At 34.7% G+C, this 15,846-nt stretch overlaps 2 protein-coding genes across 8 annotated transcripts in view; one reads left to right on the top strand and one right to left on the bottom strand.

Annotated features, from left to right (window-relative positions):
* The window catches only part of IMMP2L (inner mitochondrial membrane peptidase subunit 2), an 882,864-nt gene that overhangs the window by 415,741 nt on the left and 451,277 nt on the right, over positions 1–15,846 (top strand). The window lies entirely within an intron of this gene.
* LRRN3 (leucine rich repeat neuronal 3) overlaps positions 8,177–15,846 on the bottom strand; it is a 37,618-nt gene continuing 29,948 nt past the window's right edge. Inside the window, exon 2 of the mRNA XM_019418096.2 lies at positions 8,177–11,184. Within this exon, the coding sequence (XP_019273641.1) occupies positions 8,699–10,825 (2,127 nt within the window). The 5' untranslated portion in view covers positions 10,826–11,184 and the 3' untranslated portion in view covers positions 8,177–8,698. The remainder of the gene's footprint in view (positions 11,185–15,846) is intronic.

The following is a 15,846-nucleotide window of genomic DNA, read 5'->3' as shown; positions in this document are numbered from 1 at the left end:
GAGAGGGTGGGGTACAGAGTGTGCTTAATTCACTTTCCTTTTTTATTTTCCACTTCTCATATGTTCAGCTATGGATGACTAGGGATACGATGGGAGACTAGGGTTTGGCTACAGAGGGAGACAAGATTGAAAGATGGAGAACTAGTATTTGTAGCCTTATAAATTAGTCCTGGTGTTTTAAATTTGACCTTGTCATTTTCTCTTGGATAGTAGTGTCTGCCAAAATATTTGTTAGAAACAAATAAGGTTTGATTTCTACCCATATTTCCAGTTTTCTTTCTGAGGCCAACTCTAGCTTTTTTCCTTCCTGAGAACTTTCTCCTAGTTACACAGCACTCTGATGCTATTCAAATCCTTTAGCTTATTGTCATCTCTACACTATCCCTAGCTTATCTCAGCATTCCTCTGCTCTTTAATTGGAAGATCGTGTAAAGATAGTCTTAGTTGTCAGAATCCTTTCTGAGGCCCTTTATAATAACCTATATCCCCCAAATACATGTAAGCTATCCTCATGCCTATACTGTTTTTATTAACCTGCACTGCATTTGCTAGATTTACTTGTTGTCACCTACCTATAGATGATAAATGTTGTCAGGTCAGGGAATTTGTCTATCACAGTCAATATCAAATCTCTAGTAGTTAATAATGGGTCTAGCACTTAGTAGATCCTCAGTAAATGAAGAGTGCATGGATAAAATTCATGGATGAATGAAAACATGGGCCACTTCTTGCTTTTCTGTTCAGTAACTTTGCTGTATTATTTTCCAAATCTTATTTCTCAGAAGGAATTCTACCATACCAATGATTCATTAAAAAATAACCAAGGTGGGCATATCCTTTGGAATTAGAACATTGTTTACCATAGCGACTTTCAAATATTTGCAAGTAAAATTTAGTATTCACTGAATACTGAGAACCTTCTTTACACTTAAAATTATTTCTTCATGCCAGTTTAATTACATAGAAACTTATTAACCTGTGGACGTGTTCGTTTTGTTTGTTTGTTTTACCAAACTACCTTGCTTCTTCTCCTGGAAAGTATGTATGATGAACTTCCAAATAGGCATCTGTACATCTTAATTACATTGATAAGTTTGACAGTGTCAAGTTTTTATTTAATATTTTTTGTTGTCCCATTTTTCAACAAACTGTGTCATCTAACCTCTCTTAAATAATTCCGTTCTCCTAGAGCGAAATTCATTTATTAGAATTCCTCAGAACCAATACACAAATTCCATTTCATAAATTTACTCCTCAGAAGCCAAGGTTTATGACACAAGACATGCGATCCAACAAAGATTAACTCCGTCAGAGCACACTGACTGCTGAGTCTCTTAAGATGTTGGCGGTAGTGCTCCAGTACTGGCAAGGATGGGGATGATGGCAAAGCAGCGAAAGGAAAATGTTTCTCCCTCAATCCTTACTTTTAAAGCAGGATTCTCCTTCCAAGGTCAGAGTTACTGTGTATGATATTATCATCTGGGAGTCAGAAAGAGGGTTAAACAGGTAATTGACCATCTTGTACTTTTCTGTGATGGGATTGAAAAACAAGAGCTTTATACGTTGGGACTGTGAAGTGGATGCAATCCAATCACAAGAAAGTCTTTTAAAAGTCCCTAAAAGTGCTTTACATCCAGTGAGTACTTCAAGTATACTTACTTTAAAACTTTTATTTGTAAGAATATGTGCAGGTTTTTGTCGCTGTTATTGTTGATAAACGAGTGCTCATTTTTCTGTCTTGGGTAAATGCTAACTGGAAGTTGACAGATAGGGTCCCTTTATATTTAATTCCTCATGCAAAACTGAGTTAAAATGTTATAAAGAAACATGTTGATGGAGATAGATAGAAGATAATAGGCATAATTAATGAATCTGGCATATTATTGATGGGTTGTTCCTCCCCCAAAATATTATCTGATAGTTATTTTTGTGAGTTGTGCATGCTTAAAAAAGTACCTGAATGTTATTATTTGCCGTGATGTTGTATATTTGGTTTTTCTGCTCTGTTATTATATTGTTCTCTTAGGAAAGAAAATTACTCAACTTCTCTGAGGCCGTTCTATAAAATGAGAGTGTGAATACTGTACTACTGGAAATTTCATGAAAATTGAATTTATATATATTGTATATAAATATATATACACACACAGACACACAGACACACACACAGACAAGAGAGGGAGTAAGCATATTCATCAGTATACCTGACATACTAAGATGGCAAATGTTCATTTTTTTCCATATCCTTTCTCCTTAAGAATCGGAGTAGATTTCTTAGGATCCTAGCAAATTGTTAGTTGGGCACATGCTCAGCATTCAGTAAATATTTCTCTTATTCCTTCCTAATTTTCATCTTGCTATTCAAGTATATATTAATGCATGTTTATTCAACTATAATAATATGCTAATAATATATTAATTGCTAAGCATTTTATGTGCCAGAAAAATATCTCAAGCATTATATTATCACTTTTGGACTGAGCCTGTACTGAGACACAAATAATCCATTGGACAGAAACCCTAAATGCCCTCACCCTCACACAGTTGTTTTTGATTTAGTTCCTCTTTTCAGTGCAATCTGTTAATTGTTATATATTTTTATAGATAAAGATTTTGTTCATAGAAAGAAATGAATGTTTTCTTCTATTTTTATTCCTTTTCTATATCATAACCCTTGTTTGAAGGAGTTTTAAGCTCAAAGGTTTGAATTGGATAGTTAAAATTTCATAGTTATATAAATTCATGCATTCTGTTTGTAAATGTATTTTAATCTCTGATAAAATAAATAATTTAATATGAAAATTATATAATGGAATGTTGGTTTATTGATTAATTGACTAGTAAACAGGAAAAGGGACCCTAGATGACTTAAACTTCTCTTGGAGACACGTTTTCTTGTTCTTTATTGAATATGTGACTGGTCTCTGAAACTATTATTAAAAGGATGTTTGCCAGAGGTATCCAACTTTGATCTGAATTCTAATAATAAATTTCATCTTTATAAAGTATTCTTTTGAAGAACTCCTTTGGTGTGTTTGACCATATTGCTTTAATAGTGGCAACTCTCATGGTTTAAGAACTATTTGTCTTTACCAGCCCTGAATCTGGTACCACAAATGACAGAGAGATTTATTATTATTATTATTATTATTATTATTATTATTATTATTATACTCTCATGCTCTCAATGCTAGGATTAGGATGGTCAATTTATGTCCTAAGCTTACGCCACTATTTGTTCCAGTGGCTAATAAACATTATAAATGGATATTGCAATTGGATTTTGAATCAATAACTTCAGGCACTGAACCATATGTTTTAATGAGAAGCTGGATTTTCCTTACATTGGTCACATAGTACTATTAGTTTTTTTTATGATATATTAGAGTCGGAAAAGATAAATATAAACACACAAAATGCCATGAGGTCTTCAAATTCCGTTATAGTTCATTCTTCTGAAAGACTTGCCAAGGTCAACCATAACTCTGTGTGCTATGCTTTGTTACTTTGGGCCGCTCTGCAATTATTTTGAAATCATATATGGTATTTTCTCTGAATTTATTACTTATTTGAATACCTCAGTTTGCTCTTAAGAGAAAGTTGTATTGATATATCTGTGATGTATCTAACCCCTTAGTTGGTATTGACTGTATGGCTAATTCCAAAGATAGCTTTAGGAGCCCTCTGATGTGTATATAAAGTGAATCAGAATAGTAAATTCAAATCTCTGTGGGCCTATTTTCAGTAGGAATAAAAATGAATTGTGTTCTGGTTTATATGATCTTCTTACCTGAGCCTACTGAATGCTTACTACTCAATTCAAGAGCACCTTTGTTATATAATTAATAAAATGTTTAGGATAGATTTTGGAAATAATCTATATTTCACTGCAATATTCTTTTTTAAACATTTATCTTTTAATGATTTTTCTTAGGACTGGATATATGGATTATGACTTTCAGAATTAACTCTGATTTTGTCATTTTATTCCTGTGTACAAATGGTATTTTTATTTTTCCCTTGCTTCAGAGGAATAAGATAAATCAAAGTGGTAGTCACCATTAATAATAGATAGAGCCCTCATTTTACAAATGAACACACAGAAGCAGCCACTATTGTGTTGAAACTGGAATCAGTTTTTTTTTCCAGAGCTCCATGGTGCTGATTAGTGCATTTGATTCTAGGCATGGTTCTTTCATTCCACTAACATATTGCCATGATCCCAAGCAATGACCTAGTTAACAATGTATTAGTCAGGGTAAAATGATATAGAATAGGGACTGTAGAACTAAGGGTGAGAATATTACCATCTGAGAATGTGGTGGAAGAGATCATTGTAGTTTATGACCATTTGGGATGCTTGATATGGTAAACATATCTGGCAACTATACACTTAAAAAAAACTTTTACTTATTTATTATACTTTGTTGGGAAGTATACTTATTTATTATACTTTGTTGTGTGGGAAGGAGAGTATTAGAGAAAGGGAGAGAGAGAGAGAGAGAGAGAGAGAGAGAGCAGAGAGATTGGATCAAAGAAAATGCAGCCGCAATTTAATCACTGTTCATTGTTACCTATCTCCTAGACTGCCAACATTGGGATGAAGCTGAAGATTTTGTTTAATAGTGATATATACAATAAAATTTTTTTTCCTGACACTTGTGGCAGCTGTGAGGTATTTCATTGGATTTTTCCCTTGCTTTAGCAAACACATACTTTTAAACCTTTCATTGTTTTTATTGTTAGCTTTATTAGTTAATGACATATCTCTTCTGATTTTTTCATGTGAAAGAATAATCTATAAAATTTTAAATTTTTTGCTCATAGTTGGTAGACATGACTCTCGATTTAACCAGTTTAGGTATAGATTCAGGCTGGTGTGTGTGTGTGTGTGTGTGTGTTAAAGCCCATAATAAATTTGAATTAAATTCTCATATCAAAGTATAATAAGTAAAACCTTTTAGAGCAAGAATAAAACATGATATTTTGAGTATTGTTATTCTGTGAAAGTATAGATTGAAACTGGGACTCTTACTAGGTAACCTAATTAACACATACTTATGAAAGCAGTGATATATAACCAGTATGTAATCCAGTAGAATATAAGTCTCTTAAGTGGTGGGAAATATGTCCTGTTCACTTCTGTTTTTCCAGTGACGAATAGCCATACAGTAAATATTTATAGAGGATAACCAAAGAAATTACAGTTTAACAAATAGACTAAGGAATTATAATTTTAAACTTATGCTTGCTGATATGTAATTTTGCTTAAAAACCTTTTATCTAATTAAAATAAAATTTTAAGAATTAAAACAAGTATCAAAAGATAGATAGAGGCACCATAAATGGATTTCATTTCTTTCTAGGCAAAATTGTCAGCACATGACTGGCAGCATATTGTTGATTACCTTTGCTAACAAAGACACATTTTGCTCTGCATTGTTTTCATACATCACTTGTATTCAACGGGGCATGCTTATCTTCAGAAGATTTGAATTTTATTACCTAGTATAAATTATAAAGCATATAATTATTTTTTTTTAATTTTTTTTAACGTTTATTTATTTTTGAGACAGAGAGACAGAGAGACAGAGCATGAACAGGGGAGGGCCAGAGAGAGAGGGAGACACAGAATCTGAAACGGGCTCCAGGCTCTGAGCTGTCAGCACAGAGCCCGACGCGGGGCTCGAACTCACGGACCGTGAGATCATGACCTGAGCCGAAGTCGGACGCTTAACCGACCGAGCCACCCAGGCGCCCCAAGCATATAATTATTTTAAAATCATTCTTGTAAAGGGTTGCCTGGGTGGCTCAGTCAGCTGAGCATCCGGCTTACGATTTCACCTCAGGTCAAGATTCCAGGGTCATGGGATTGAGCCCCGCATTGGGCTCTGTGCTGGGCCTGAAGCCTGCTTGAGATTCTCTCTTTCTCTTTCTCTTCCTCTGCCCCTACCCTGCTTGTGCACATGTGCTGTCTCTCAAATCAAATTTTAAAAATTTTTAAATATTTTTGTGAAAAAGTGTTTTTCTCCATACAAGGTGAGAAGATCCGTTGACATTCACAGAGGTATAAACTTTAGAGTTTTATTTGTTATAGGTAAAGTTTGCCATTGCATCCATATAGTATCACCAAAGTGTAAGTTACATGCTTTGAGTATTCTGACTAGTGCTTAATTTTATGTGAGGTTTAGAAGGAAATGCTGTTCTTGTTATTGAAGCAAATGTCTTTTTACTCTCATTGGCAATTTAGATTAAATTTTAAGGAAGTAAATAGGATCATGATTTGCTTTGAGCATCTGTATTTATTTGGCTGTAACAAAAATACTTCATTTCATTGTCCACTGTTAGGTAACTATTCAGAGTGCTTATTTGCTACAATTTTTCTAAGAAAAATGTAGCTTGAAATGCATTTTAAGCTTTCTGCTATGTTTGTTATAGTTCTTTGGGCAGATAGGTTTAAAAGCAACATACAAGATACCTGAGCAAGTTCTTGCTGACCTATGCAATACCTGCCTCCTAATAGGTCATATTTCAGCTCCTATATTTTTGACAAATAGCCTGGCTCTAAAAAGCTCTGTCCATGGTGCTGAAACATCTCATGATGTATGAGCATGCCTTCCTGATAAATTCTAATGTCAGCCTCTGTCTGATAGTGATTCATCAGATTGCAAAATTTGTATTTGGGAAACACATTGAATTAGCAAGTTTTATATTTTCGATGTGTTAAAATTAACACAGTTTGTCCTTTTGTTTTAAAGAGTTCATAACAATTACCTTCCACTTTGTCAAAAACAGCAGGATTTAATTAGAAACTGTCAAGGCTATCATAAAAGCAAATGTCTGCATTAACAAATAAATTGATATGGCTACGGGCTGGAAATGTTCACAGACCAGTGACATGTTGATAACATGCAGCAAGCTATTGTAAGAAAAGTTAAACACTTCATTATGAACAGGCAAAGCAGCAATTAACATGGAAGCCTTATTGCTTTGTAGAGGTAAGCGATTTGCCTATAAAAAGTATGGCTTATTATCTTAGAAGGTTTTTATTGTTTCAGGATATTTCTTTTGTACACAAATGCATTTATTTTTTAGGACTGTGGGTCTTTGTTTGGAAATATGACTTAAAACCCTGAAAGTCTTTGGTTATTTTCTCCAAGTGAAATCTTTATATTTCCTATTTTAGATCTTTAAATGATTAGTAATGTTTTTGGCACTTCAGTGATTTTTTTAAGCTGTATTTTTTAGGTGTCTTAAATATAGTCATAGAGAACTAAATCTTTTCCCTTTACTCTAAATTAGTCTTTGAAGCTTTTTCTGTTTATTATCAAAACTATCCTCTTAAATTTTGTTACACTCTGGAATTATCTGATTTATGTCATTTTTGCATGGTGGTAAACAAAATAAAAGGGAGAATTTTATAAAATTGAACCTGATAAGCATACTGTACCAAATATCTAATATGTTTAAAGTAAAATTTTAAAATCCTACTCTTGGAATATCCTAGTCTTCTAAAATTCTAAAACTTATGGTCATCCTGGGGAAAGAACCATTCACTCTGATCATAGCAGATTTCAAGTCAGCACCAACCAGGTAAGTTGCTATGCAAGTATATAAACCTCCCTCTTTTGGGTTCTTGTGTACAACGTGTTTGGTTGTTAGATTTGAAACACAGCAAATTATTATATCATTTTCTTCTTACTGCAGTGAAGCACATTAAATATTCAGAATCAGAGATTTGAAAATTAGACCTAAATCCTAAGTCCTGCCAAAATTTGGCAATATTTTCTGCAAAGCAAGCAGCTTACAGTTGAGGTACTACTAATTATTAAAATAAAATTTTCAGTTCCTCAGATATTGGATTTACATTATGTGAACTTAACAATTAAATCCACTCCAAAAGTTGCTTGTTAAGAAAGTATTTAAGTGATTGCATAATATCCCTGAGGATTTGTTTCTGTCAATAAAGGGTTAAATAGAGTGTTGTTGTTGTTGTTGTTGTTGTTGTTGTTGTTGTTATTGCCTTTCAATACAGATAAAATGTCCTAAATTCATTCTTGTACATTACAAATATGTAATTACAGAACCCAATAAAAGTGCTTTGCATTCCAAATTTCATTATAGAAAAACACTTTTAAAAAATGCTGTCATTTAAATGACACTTGATCAGGTGACATTTCCCAGAAATTATTCTTTATTTAGAAACAAAACAAGACAAAAGCAATTGATTTTAATCCAAAATGTATTTTTTTTCTTATAAAAGAGACCCACATACTCACTGTGTCTACTCTACAGAATTTGTCCATTTTATTACACCACGTGTCAATTCAAGTTATCTAGTCACTGCAAAAACTCGTGGCTAATATGTGTAATACAACACAGGAGGAGGTATTGCTCAGTTCAACTACTCTTATATACTTAAAAAAAATACAGAAATGTTTTTGTCCACTTTAACTGTAGTCCAGACATAAAAGTTACATGAAAGTTCTAGAAAATGGAATTATTTTATTTGGTTGCCACAGTACCCTTTGAAGCCAGGTAATTAAAATGCTGAACTTGTACATATTTCCCTTGGTCAGGAGCAGCATTGGTGAAGCTTAAACTTCTTTCTAGAAAGTAATATTTCTCTGCTTTTGTCTTTTTTCAAGCATAGGTGCAGTCTTAAGATTTTCTTTGAAGTAGGTTTACTTAGTTGTTTTTAGGACATATTTGTTGGCACACCTATAACAGTTGCTTTCACTTCCAGTGCTGTGCTTTTTTCTTTGCCTGCTTCCCAGAGGTTGATTAGAGGAGGATAAAGCTCACTGAATGCAAAGGTTGGTTTCTGTAAGTAATTCCTCACATAGCTATGTCCACCATCACAGTTCATGTCTTGGGAGAGGCAACTGAAAAGATATATCACACCAATAATCCCCAGAAAGCCTCCAAGGCAGGCCATAAATGTGGTGGTGTTACTCTTTTCATATTCTTTTTGATCAGGGTCCAAACCTTTTGTGGTGACATTTACACATTGTTTTCTGGTTTTTTGATAGATGGTGGGGATATCAATACAAATTTTATACTCCGTTGATGGGTTCAGATGAGTAAGATTATATACCTTGACATCAGATGGTATTCGAGCACTTTGGGCAGCATGAGCATTTTCAGTCTTGACAAAGGCTGTCCACTTAACACTGGATTTGAGAATTTTAGAACTTGCTTTCCAAGACACCAGAACTGAATTGGCCTGAACATCTTTTATTTTAATATTTAAGGATTCATTGTTATCCTGGGGAAAAGAACCATCCACTTTGATCATAACAGACTTCAAGTCAGCACCAACAAGGTTAGTTGCTATACAAGTATATAAACCCCCTTCTGTTGGGGTTATGTCATTTATATCTAGTGTGCCTTCAGAATGGACATAGAACTTGTCTTTCAGAGTATTAGGTAAGAGTTTTTGACCAGAAGGTGTTATCCAGTAGATTTCAGGCTGTGGCTCTGCAGTAGCTCTACAATGCAAGGAGACATAGCTCCCAGTGTCTAAATCCAGATTAGAAGGAAAGCTCTCAGGAGCTATAAGAGGGAGACATATTTCCATCATTTCTCTGAAATGCACCTGCCGAACATTTTGTCCTTGGAATTCAGGTGGGTCCACACAAAACAGTGAGTCTGGCTCCATAAATCGAATGTTGGTTTTGTTCATATTAATCCAGCGGATGACACAATCACACCTGATAGGATTGCTGTGTATGCTGATCTCCTTGAGGTTTGGCAGAGACTCAATTGTACCATGGTACAGGGCACTAAGGGCATTACTGTTAAGCATGAGTGATTCCAGCTTGGGTAGTCTGAAAAATGCATTTGGGTGAATGTAAGACAACCTGGGGTTGTTTGTAGCTTCTATTTTTCTTAAATCTGGCAGGTTATCCACCGCAAGACTGTCGATGGAAATCAGCTCAGGCATATTATTTATTCCCAACTCTTTTAAGTGTAGCATATTGCTGAAATCACCCCTCCGTATTCTATTAATGGGATTTTTATTTAGATCCAGGAATTTGAGGTTTATAGCTTTTTGGAGAGCAACATGGGGCACTTTAATAAGCCTGTTGTCATAAAAAGAGATGCTTTCTAAGTTTTCAAGTCCAACCAAGGCATTATCTGGTATTTCCGTGAGGTTTATACCAGCTATAACCAGGCTGCGAAGATTGATAAGCGGCTTAAAGTTCATGTCTTTGATTCTGATGATTGGATTTTCCCCAATCATCAGAATCTCCAGATTGGGAAGAGCATCAAACCACTTACTGTTGATCATCTGCAGTCTATTTGAGTTGAGATGAAGTCGAAGAAGATTATGTAGGCCAATAAAGGCTCCGGGTGAAATTGTAGAAAGCAAGTTGTGATTAATATAGAGTTCTTGTAAGTTGCTCAGTCCAGACAGACATTTTTCAGGCAGCTCAGTTAGTTTGTTTTCCTCTAAATACACAGAAAGAAGCTGAGGCATCTTTTTTACATTAATATTGGTGACTGAGGATAAATTGTTTTGAGATAAGTCCAGGCCAGTAAGGTTTACTGGAAAGTCTATGGAGTATTCAATTTTTGCAATATTGTTAGTCTGTAGGAGCAGAATCTGTGTGTCAGCAGGCAATCTGGCTGGGAAACTCGAAAGACCTAAATCATTACAATCCACTGTAGATGCTTCCATATAAATGGATCTGGGTGTAAACCAAGGCCTGATTTCACATGTACATAATTGTGGGCAATCCGCTTTTTTATCTACAGCTTGTACTAGTGTAGTGATAGCGAGGCCAAGTAGCACATGAATTCGGAGTGGCATGTCCTTCATCTTAGCTTTCTTCTTCAGAAATTTAATGGGCCCTTAAGGATTCCACAGTCACTGCGAGTAAGTTCAGTAAGAGCTGATTGATAAGGAAAATAGGTGCATTTGTCAAATGATGAATGCCATAAAACCACAAAGTTTTTCTTCATGGAAATAAGTGCTCGTGTCACAATTGTCTTGTCCAGAGATGTCATGCATATTGGAAAACAGACCACTATCTCCTCTATGATAGAATACTGATACACTTTCTGAAGATGGAGGATGTATAGATGGTCACAGGAAATTGAGCAATTCATTTATTTAGGAGTGTGATATTCACATCCCATGCTTGTTCAGTACTTGCGGGAATAGCAGCATGATGCTGACTATAATAAAATAGAACATAAAAGAAAAAAGAGAAGAACAATTAGTCCAAAGGAAAAAAAGATACCATAATTAATACCCATAAAATACCATGATTGATTAACTAATTATGATTATCTTACATATAATTTTTTTTTAGTTTACAATTAACTCAATATGTTTTGATGACTTTGTCCTTTTTATGACTATCCTTGGCCCAGACATTGGACAGGCTGAGAAATCAAGTCTTTAGAAGGCTGAAGTTATATTAAACACAGTGAATATGCTTCCAGAATTTTTCTGTTACTTCCCATCTTTACTTGTTTATACCTGGGAATTTTGTTTATTATATTTGTCATTCTCTTTCATAATTAGTTATAGGGAAAAAGAAGAGCCTTTCAAAGATGATGGCTTGCTTTTTTCTCCTAGAGGAGCAAAATTAAATGGTTACAAATAAATAATACTGTTCAATTACAATTAAATGAGCTAGCCTGTGGTTCCTCGGGTTCCCAAGAGACAAAATTTAGAAACAAATTATGAAATGAACTAGAAGTAGTGGGATTTAGCCAGATTTCCCATTGACATTCATGTTTCTCTCCATAGTCTCCTTTGTATAAAGTGACTTGAATTTTTCAGTATTTGGAAGCGATTAAGTCTAATTTGCCATGGATGTACCTGTAGATCGTCATTCTTTACTGACATTCAGATTAACGTTTGACTGTTTTCTTTTTCCCTGAAAATAACTTACATCCCATTAGTCACTAAAAATGAAAAAGTAACTTTATTACATGAGGAAAACAGGCACTTAGATATTCCATCTTTTAAGTGGATACTCGTGTCTTTATCACATAAAAATAAGCAATCCAAAATTAGGTTGTAGTTTTGATATGTGCTGTGTTTTAAAATACCACACTGCTTTTAGATGTATACTCCATCAGTTGGACTGTGGGTGAACTCTTCCTGTAACTTGAGCATGCCTGCACTCCTCATTCTGGGGCTTTTTGCCTCCCAGCAATAGTGGTCTTCTGAATGATGATTTTGTAAATACTGTTATTTCTTTCATCTCTGCCCAGTATTGACATTCATATTGGCATGTTGACTTGCTCTAAGATGGGTGTTTCTATGAGAGAGATAAATATATTTGGAAATGCAGTCTCTACAGAGAGAGAGAAACATGTTTTTAAGTTAAAAAAATTGTTTTTTAAAATTATAAACAATTTACAGTTAACAGTCATACCTAATTTTCCTCTTATCCTTTAAGAGATGTGACTTTTATTTTAAGAGTTTAATCTCTACACCCACCATTGGTCTCAAACTCATAACACTAAGCTCAAGAGTTGCATGCTCTATTGACTGAGCCAGCCAAGGGCCCCGAGATGTGATTTTATCTAAAAACTGAATCGTGAACTGTGGATTAGTACTAAGTTGCCTTAAATTAAAAGTGTCTTTGTTTTTCTTTTTTCATTACTTCATCTGTTAGCTAATCTAAAATTCCACTTTTTAAGGAAAAGTTTTTTTTTTTTAATTTTTAGTTGATGTATAGTTAACATATGTTATATTCATTTCAGGTGTACAACATGTACAACAGGTGATTCAAGAGTTATGTACATAACAAAATGTTCACCACAATAAGTGTAGTTATCATCTGTTGCCATAGTAGTTATTGCAATATTATTGACTATATTCCTTACGCTGTACTATTCATCTCTGCAACTTATATATTTTATAACTGGAAGTTCTTACCTCTTAATCCCTTTCACTTATTTCACCCATTGCCCCATTCCCCTCCCCTTTGGCAACCACTGGTTTATTGTCTTTATCTATGAGTCTGTTTGTTGTTGTTGTTGTTGTTGTTATTCATTTATTTTGTTTTTCAGATTCCACATACAAGTGAAATCATATAATTATTTGTCTTTATGTGGCTTACTTCACTTAGCTTAATACCTTCTAGGTCCATTCATATTGTTTGCAAATGGCAAGATTATTTTTGTGTGTGTGTGGCTGAGTCCTTTTTTGTTGTTGTTTTGCTTTAAACTGGACCTTTTGGCTATTATTCCTAATCTATTTCAAGTAGACTCTGAGTCCCTTGAGGAGAGAATCTAATATACCTCCTTCTTCACTGAAGATTCCTGATAAATCATTGACCCAGAGGACCCTCCACAATCTGGGATTTCTCTTCTCTTTCTCTGTTTTTCCCATCATCTTATGCCATTCTGCATGCAGCCTTCCCTCTGTCAATAGAGCTCTGGGTACCTCATCTTCTCTCTGCCTGGAATGCCTGTTTCTTTGTTTTAGTTACTCTTGCTGTTTGGTCAATCCTCAGTTCAAGCATCACCTCTCTGTGAAACCTTCCATATAACCCCTCCCCTCCAGCTGTACCTGACTGCCCTCCACAGTCATTCCATGGTCCCAGCACACACCTCTATCAGAATATTTACTTGATTCTCGGCCTCACCAGGTAGTCATCTCCTTGAGAGCTTAAGGCCTGCCTGACTTTCTATCCCCAGTTCCTGAGCATGGTGATTAGAATGTAGTAGATTTTCCAGAAATGTTTTGAATGAATGTATAAATGAATTATATTAATAAATGTATATATTCATCTTCTCTACATATAATTTAAGCATTTCCATCTGTTTAATTTACCAGTTTCAATATTCAGCTGCTTTAACATGCATAAATCTATTATACAGAATACATGTTGACTATATTACTAAATTTCAAAGATTAAATTTGAAATAATCCAAAGGAACATTAGACTTTAAAGAAAAGTCAATCTAATATATCTATAGTTTTTTCCTTAAATTATTCAGTCAATTAATGAGCACCTTCTGTGTTCCAGTTATTGGGGTAATAGCTAGAGGGTGAAAAAATGACCTAGACATGTTCTCTTCCCTTCTGAAGGTTCTAGTCTGGAAGGGGAAGCACAGGTAGACAGATGGTTATAATTCATTGTAGAGCTGATATGGGAGCACATGGGAAGGGTACCTGAATACAACTAAAATTGAAATCTACTGCCCCTTTCTTCCCCAAATGAAGAAAAAAACCTAGGTACAAAGTACAAATACATTTCTGCATGTTCCCATAAATCATTCAGTTGAGAACTAAGAAAGCATCACTTCTGCCAATTAATCACTTAAATTGACTTTCTCCAGCAGAGAGGCCTATATCGTTATGTTAACTAGAGGGTTAAAAATATTTAAGATGAACTCTTCTTTTGAGGGATGTTAACCTAATAATGCCACTTTTTATTTTGAAATTACCCTTCTGTTTTCTTAAATTTATATCTTTGTTTAATTAGAAACTCTTTTCTGACCTCATTTCATTATTTACGTAGCCATACGCCAGAAACAACCACATTTGAACTAGATTTGTTCTGGAAGTTTTGGAAAGGAGAGTTCTTATAGTAGTGAACAAGTTCAAATTTTATTTCTCCTGATCTGTAGGAAGAAATTGTCAGTATGAGAAGCACAATAGGAGATGTGGAAATTTTTCCTTTCTTCATTGTAATATTGATTTTTTTTCTTATGTCTTTGGAAATGATTATGATGCTTTCACTAATGGACTGTTTGGCATAGATTGTTTGCAGGATAATAAGGTAGTAATAATATCTTATATCTTAGTGCTTCATGGTTTTCAAAGCCTTTTCTTATTCATTGTTTATTTTATGTTAATAATGACCTTGTGAGAGGGGCTCCTGTGTGGCCCAGTCGGTTAAGCATCTGACTTCAGCTGAGGTTATGATCTCACGGTTCATGAGTTCAAGCCCCGCATCAGGCTCTGTGCTGATAGCTTGGAGCCTGGAGCCATCTTCAGGTTCTGTGTCTCCCTCTCTCTCTCTCTCCTCCCCTTCCCCACTCATGCTCTGTCTCTGTCTCTCTCTCTCTCTCTTAAGAATAAACATTAAAAACAAAATAATGACCTTGTGAGTTTGGCTGGGAAGTAAATCCCATTTTCCATTTTTTATGTAAGGGTATGTGAGACCCATCAGCCAGAGATCACACAGTTAATAAATGATGGGGTGACATTAGAACCCAGGTTTTGCCTTCAGGTTCAGCAGTTCTATCTAGTAATCCACACTGCATTCATGTGTAGAGATGAGATGAAATAATTTTAACAAAAGGGTACTGTAGTGATTTTGTTTCTCAGCAGGGCTGTCACTACTTTGGTCTTCAGCTTTTTAGTTAGAAAATTAATTTCATCAATCTACTAATAGTAACTAGTGTGAATTCACACTAACCATACTTGCAAAGGATGAAACAAAATGCCGGTACATTACAATGAGAAATGTGACTGTCAGGAGAATACAGATGTCTGAAGCTGCTGACCAATGCTGTTACTTTATTAAAAAAATATACTTGGAAATACAAATTATGTATCTGCAATTTGTGAATGTAGAGTAAGAGGCAGGTAAGTCAGGTTAGAGTTCTTAATTACCATAGCCATTGTAAATGATAATCTGATGTTACTGCTTTAGTAAAGATTGTATTATCACAGGAACCAGACCTCTTGAGTCTCATGGCCCTTGGAATGATCTCAGCCCCGAAACCTCTGTGCTGGAAAACTTTTCCTGGATTCTTTCTTGGTCCCTTCTCTGTGTTTTAATCATTTGTTTGCATTTCTTTTTTTCCCCTTACTGAACATAAAAGTGTTAGACATTAGATTATTAGATTACCCTCTTATTAGAT

The sequence above is a fragment of the Panthera pardus genome, unplaced genomic scaffold (assembly GCF_024362965.1).
Source record: "Panthera pardus isolate Hobbes unplaced genomic scaffold, ASM2436296v1 HiC_scaffold_8, whole genome shotgun sequence".
Lineage (NCBI taxonomy): Eukaryota > Metazoa > Chordata > Mammalia > Carnivora > Felidae > Panthera > Panthera pardus.
The sequence above is the reverse complement of the archived record's forward strand: the minus strand, read 5'-3'. Positions and strand labels throughout refer to the sequence as shown.